This window comes from Henckelia pumila, chromosome 2 (assembly GCF_033568475.1).
Source record: "Henckelia pumila isolate YLH828 chromosome 2, ASM3356847v2, whole genome shotgun sequence".
NCBI lineage: Eukaryota > Viridiplantae > Streptophyta > Magnoliopsida > Lamiales > Gesneriaceae > Henckelia > Henckelia pumila.
In genome coordinates, this window is record NC_133121.1 from 121,160,606 (window position 1) to 121,166,610 (window position 6,005).

Here is a 6,005-nt window from a genome sequence, read left to right on the forward strand (position 1 = left end):
TTTTTAAGTTACATTATATTACTTATCTATGTATTACTTATCCTATTACTCAAACCAAACGGTGCCTAATTTGATTATCTAATTATTTTATATTATATGCAATGCTAATTTTTATTTATTTATTTTTCATTTTCACGATTTTTTGAACTAAAGGATAAAGGATGGATGAAATCATGAAACAAAAGTTTTAAACTTTTCAAAGACTTTCTCAAAGACACATATCATTGACTTCTTGTGAACCTAATGGTAGATCCATATGTGTTTTGTGTTAATTAATTTTCAGAAAGACACAAAAAGTTAAATATTTAAAAGTTTAGATTAGATAAAGATAAGTTAATATTTACTAATTTTAAAAATACATAAGATATTGCAATTATAGATAAATTACAGATAATTAATTATTATAAAATATTTAAATTTATTAATATATTATTATATATATAGATGATGATGATGATTTTGCTTAAATTTATTAATATATTGTAATTTTTCATAAGTTTCACCAATAAACTAATCTACTTTTACAATGATATGATGAAGTATAGATTATTGTTTTTATATTATTATTATTATTATTAATATGATTATTATTATAATTATTTTTACACTTCCAAAGAAAAAAATAAAAAGATAAATATTAATTTTTGCCAACTAAGACTTTTCATTCCATTTTCATTCTGTTCAACATCAGATCAAACGCCAACATACAAATTTCATTCGCACAATGTATGCAAATCAGTGAATATTCAAAAAGTTGTTTTCTTTTCCAAGCTTATAAACGGTACGTTTTTTTTCTTTTATTGGGTATTTGTTCAAATTAACATTCACGATGTTAGATTCTTTGTGGAGAAAAATTGTGTGAGCTTGATTTTTGGTTGAATCGTGAATGGATCTGTAATTTGGTAAGTAACTACTGATTTTTTGCTAAATTGAGTGCGATCTGGGGAAAACAGGGTTTTGAGGATTTTAGATCGGATATTGGTAGCATTTTAACTGAGTTTGAAATCTCGTTATTTTATTCATGTAGCTGTCTCGCTTAATTTTAGGTAATAATTATGGAATCAATCAGTGTTTCTTAAGTCGGGTTTCTGAAGTAATTGATGTGATTTATATGTTTATTCTTACTGTTCTATTGATGTCGAAAACTAGGTCCAATTAGATTTTTTTTTTAAACAAAAAAACTATAGATTTGTTTGATAACCGAAGATTGGGTTGTGATCAATTGATGTTTACTTTGCCGTTACATTTTATCAATGTCTATTTCATCATAAACAGTTTTAATTCACGAGGGTAATTTTCTTTTAAATTAAGTTGACGAAGAATCCGATAGTTGGCTTTTGTTAATTCTAATGTTTCTTTGTGCAGGAATTTTGTAGGATAAATCTTGGATTATATGCAGATCTGTTGTAATAGTAGCTTTATGGCCCTGGCAGGGTAATTTTTATATTAATTGCATATACGAAAGGGAAAGTTATCAGATGGCACCTGCAAGCAAAGCTGACAAGAAGGCTTCCGTTGACGCGGCTGCATGGATGTTTAATGTAGTCACTTCAGTAGGGATCATCATTGTCAACAAGGCATTAATGGCTACTTATGGCTTCAGCTTTGGTAATTTTCTTAGCTTGATTCAGAGAGAATGTTTTTCTAGCGTAAGAAAAACAATCTCCTAGGAATTTTTTGATATGCTTATTTTTTGTCAAGACATCTTTTGCTAATTAATCTGTTGGTGAGAATTTTAAAGCAATAGCTGAAGGGTTAACTTCTTGGTTTGAATGTTTCCATAGAGACACATACTTAGACTGATCTTGGGATAGCGTTATGCTACATTGCTTTGAAAGATCAACTAGCTTGATGAAATGCTATCTGAAAATGGTACTCGGTTGTGATGTTTATGTATGTGCTTGTGTGCAATGGCCATTACTTCTACACTGGGAAATATAAATCGCGGTAGGATTAGACTGAAAGCAGTTGCAGAGAAATTCAGAGAAAATAAAAGACATAATTAATATCATAAAACAGTTGATCATGGTCCTCGGTGTCAGAGAAATGCTGAACTCTGAAGGATCGAGGAACCCATGTGATGCTACTGATAGTCTAAATTTGAAGTGAGAATAGTTTGATCCAGATAAAATAAAAGACAATTTATACTCTGTTGATTGTGACTTCATTTTAACTGTTTTTTTATTTTCTATTGTTTTACTTTGGCGAATTCTTGTAACCTGAGTTTAACCATTTGATTAATGCAATCTGTGCAGCTACAACTTTAACCGGCTTACATTTTGTTACAACAACTCTCATGACGTTGGTTCTTAGATGGCTGGGTTACATCCAAGCTTCTCATCTGCCCTATTCAGAGCTTCTGAAATTCATTCTGTTTGCAAATTTCTCTATTGTTGGGATGAATGTTAGTTTAATGTGGAATTCTGTGGGGTTCTACCAGGTAATTTTGGATGCTCTTTTACTTTTTTCAAGTGAAAGAAGAAAGAAAGTGGAGACATTTTTGTATGAATCTCCACTTTTCTTCTCTGTAATGCCAGTGGTACTAATTTATCTTGTTTCAATACCAGATTGCAAAACTGAGTATGATCCCTGTTTCATGCTTACTGGAAGTTGTGTTTGATAAGATACGATATTCAAGAGACACAAAACTTAGCATCATGGTTGTTCTTCTCGGTGTTGCTGTCTGCACAGTTACAGATGTGAGTGTTAATACCAAAGGGTTTGTTGCTGCATTTATTGCAGTCTGGAGCACATCACTGCAACAATATGTAAGTTCTCCACCTGATAACCATGGGAAGTGTGGAATTTTCATTCAGTGGTAGAAGAGCTTCATTAATCATCTCGACATGGGCATGAAATTGGTAAACTAAAAATGTGTGACGTGTGGCAGTGTAGAATTTCTGGGTGCTTGAATTTATTTATGACTGCAGTTTTTATACCAGTGCTTTTGTTTCCGATTGTATCCTTTCTTATTTCAATGGCATGTGTACTTATATCTGATGTTTTTCACGACGACAACTTGATTATTGATAAATATTTTCAGTACGTTCACTTTCTTCAAAGGAAGTATTCCCTCAGTTCTTTCAATCTGCTGGGGCACACTGCTCCAGCGCAGGCCGTGACTCTACTGCTGTTGGGCCCCTTTCTGGATTATTGGTTGACAAACAAAAGAATTGATGCCTTCAAGTTTAGTTTACCATCTGTGGTAAGTTCTCCAGAAGTCATTCTCATTAAATTTGTTTCTCTATACTATATCATGTGGTGAAGTTTTGGCCTTGTAGCAACAAAATTTATTTTCATTGTGCTAATTGCTCGGTACTCTGGAACTTACTTATCATTAAAGAGGTCGTCCTTTGTTTCACTTAAAGTTGTCAACTGTCTGGTTCTACGCCACTCATGATCCCCTTGTTTTTTTTTATCGTGTAGGCATTTTTAGTTGCATCGTGTACCATTGCGGTTGGAACAAATCTCAGCCAATTCATCTGCATCGGCAGATTCACAGCTGTTTCATTCCAAGTCCTTGGCCATATGAAGACCATCCTTGTACTGATTCTAGGATTCTTATTTTTCGGAAAAGAGGGTCTTAATTTACACGTTGTTTTCGGCATGATCATTGCGGTTGTTGGAATGATCTGGTATGGCAATGCCTCATCTAAACCTGGGGGTAAAGAACGGCGCAGCCTTTCAATGTCAAGAAGTAGTCAGCAAAAACAAGGAGGTTTATTAGAGTCATCTGAACCAGACGACAAGGTATAAGCATTTCTTCTGCAATTGATCATGCTTCACACACAAAGGATATAGATAGTTGCTACATCTTCGATTCTTTTCGATTTGAGAAATGAGATTATATGTTAACAGAGTATTTGGTACTCGGAAAGGATTTGGTCACTGTTTTGCATTAGCTGCTTGATCGTAATTTATAGTGAAAATTCTTTGATTATGTAACTTTAATAGAATTCTCTATTACAAACCAGTTTTATATGCAGCTGAATATTAACGAATAACATTGTTGATGCACCATCAGTTCTGCAAATGCTACACATTTGAGTACGGATGTCCCAGTTCTATTCATGATTATTGTCATTATCATATGTGAAGAATCCAAAATTAATTTTTGGCTTTGCCAATAAAATTCAAACTATGGACGTTCCTTACATAAAAGACACAATCAACGGTTGGCTTACAAAGGCCTACGCCAACAAGTCTATGACAAAGCTGTTGGATATTGAAGAACATTACATTATCGAGATAGATAAATAAAATAAGAACTTTTACATCCCAGATTTATACACTATGATCTAGGAAGTACAGATACAAAACTTCACTGCAAACTACAGAACCCACCAAGTTTTGGGGGCATTTGTTAAATCTTAATAAGTTAGAATTGATATCTCACTGTCCCCTGCATTTTCAAAGTCCAGTTTGATTTCTTGCAGCCTTTTGCACACCTGAAGCATTGATGGCCTTTGCTTCGTTTTGGGGTTCACACAATCTTTTGCCACTCCATAAAATTGCACTATCGTTTCATCAAGTCCTTGCCTAAGCAAGCCATTAGGCAGCTCTTTGTCTTCCAAATCTGCATTATGCCATGTCCTTCCTGTTATGAGCTCAAGTAGTACAAGTCCGAAGCTATACACATCCTTCTCATTGTAACAGTCGAGCTGTAACACGGACTTAAGACTCAATATCAAACTCTTGCTTGAACCAACACCTGCTCGGTTCATGAACTTTGCTTCCCAGAAATTGGAAATCCTAGGCTCGAAGTTATGGTCTAGCAAGATGCAGCGCGGGTTTATGTTGCAATGGAGGATTCTGACTCGACTAGTATGATGGAGCCATGCTAGGCCATTTGCGATACCGATTGATATCTTCATTCTCAACGGCCAGTCAAGGATGCTTCTTCCCTCACTCCTGTTTAGATGCAGGCAATTGTAGAGAGTACCATTTTACATGTTACTTGTAAACCAAAAATCTTTCATCCTTTTCAACGCAGAAGCCCACGAGAGGTAACAAATTGGGATGCCGTTGTGTGCCAAGAGACAGTATCTCGGTGACAAATTTATCGTCTGTGTTTCTTGAAGCATAGAGCTTTTTGATGGCAAGGGAACAGCCGTTTGGTGTAAATGCTTTGTACATTATTCCATTCTTGCCGAAACCAATAACACTTTCATTGCAAAAATTTGAAGTTAAGTTGGCCAGTTCTTGAAAGCTAATTCTTGTGACGTACTTATCTAGCTTTGTTATCTGTTCAATAAAAGGAGAACAAACATTAGTCACGGTTAAACTACACAACAAAATCTGAAAATTTTGTTAAGAAAAAACTGAAAAGTTCTTCTCGAACCAATCCCAAACACTTCCAAAAACGTTTACTTACCATAGTCGATTCTCTGACTTCAGATCCTGCAATGGCGTCCTCTTTTCCCTTGTTCCTTCTGCACACGCTAATAACATTTGTCATCTTAGGAATGCCAAAGCATGAACAGAATGCCGTAACCAAAGTGAAAGAAATTGCCCAACCAATCCCGAGACCTTTAACGAACACCTCAACAAATGGATCACCTATACTCTTACATGGATTCAATGGATTCCCACAAAGTCCTGGATTGTCATCAAAAGAAGAAGCCTCAAAAGGTGTATGCAAGAAAATTGGCAAGGGCCCTGTCAATCTATTGTGAGAGACATCAAACGACATAAGACGATCCATGGAGCCAATCTGGCTTGGAACTGGACCTCGCAGCTGATTGTTGTTTAGCTTCAAAACATTGAGATACTGACATCTTGCAATCACAGGTGGGATTGTGCCAGAAAACTGATTGAAGGATATGATACCCCGGTGAAATATTCCGGGTTATCACCAAATCCGAGTGGTTGTCAAGAGCCCGGATGCGGAATGGTTTCTAGATTGATGGGTAAAAGAAGACCGGGAAGAAGTAGAGCCCAAATGAAATAGGGAGGATCCTTGCCTTGCCTTGCCTTGCCAAAGGCTGTCTACCCTTCCCTTGCCA

At 35.5% G+C, this 6,005-nt stretch overlaps 3 protein-coding genes across 3 annotated transcripts; 1 reads left to right on the forward strand and 2 right to left on the reverse strand.

Annotated features, from left to right (window-relative positions):
• Positions 1-658: 658 nt before the first annotated feature.
• Positions 659-3,940, forward strand: LOC140881940 (UDP-rhamnose/UDP-galactose transporter 6). Its single transcript, XM_073287622.1, has 6 exons — positions 659-781; positions 1,366-1,608; positions 2,256-2,440; positions 2,568-2,768; positions 3,044-3,205; positions 3,427-3,940. The coding sequence occupies exons 2-6, from the start codon at positions 1,479-1,481 to the stop codon at positions 3,754-3,756; spliced, it is 1,008 nt and encodes a 335-aa protein (XP_073143723.1). The 5' UTR covers positions 659-781; positions 1,366-1,478; the 3' UTR covers positions 3,757-3,940.
• A 391-nt stretch (positions 3,941-4,331) lies between these two features.
• On the reverse strand, positions 4,332-5,772 carry LOC140885412 (probable inactive receptor kinase At1g27190). Its single transcript, XM_073292370.1, has 2 exons — positions 5,375-5,772; positions 4,332-5,244 (listed from the first exon to the last, which is right to left on the reverse strand). Exons 1-2 carry the CDS (start codon positions 5,702-5,704, stop codon positions 4,954-4,956), a joined length of 621 nt encoding a protein of 206 aa, XP_073148471.1. The 5' UTR covers positions 5,705-5,772; the 3' UTR covers positions 4,332-4,953.
• On the reverse strand, positions 4,371-4,724 carry LOC140878299 (receptor-like serine/threonine-protein kinase At1g78530). The gene has a single exon (XM_073281899.1). It carries the CDS (start codon positions 4,722-4,724, stop codon positions 4,371-4,373), a length of 354 nt encoding a protein of 117 aa, XP_073138000.1.
• Positions 5,773-6,005: the final 233 nt, after the last annotated feature.

Excerpts from the sequence above, each read along its gene's own strand:
- LOC140885412 (XM_073292370.1), bottom strand. The coding sequence starts at position 5,704 with ATGGATCGTCTTATGTCGTTTGATGTCTCTCACAATAGATTGACAGGG. Across the intron at positions 5,245-5,374 it reads AAGTCAGAGAATCGACTATG|ATAACAAAGCTAGATAAGTA; the intron begins GTAAGTAAACGT and ends TTTATTGAACAG.
- LOC140878299 (XM_073281899.1), bottom strand. The coding sequence starts at position 4,724 with ATGAACCGAGCAGGTGTTGGTTCAAGCAAGAGTTTGATATTGAGTCTT.
- LOC140881940 (XM_073287622.1), top strand. The coding sequence starts at position 1,479 with ATGGCACCTGCAAGCAAAGCTGACAAGAAGGCTTCCGTTGACGCGGCT. Across the intron at positions 2,441-2,567 it reads ATTCTGTGGGGTTCTACCAG|ATTGCAAAACTGAGTATGAT; the intron begins GTAATTTTGGAT and ends TTTCAATACCAG. Across the intron at positions 3,206-3,426 it reads AGTTTAGTTTACCATCTGTG|GCATTTTTAGTTGCATCGTG; the intron begins GTAAGTTCTCCA and ends TTTATCGTGTAG.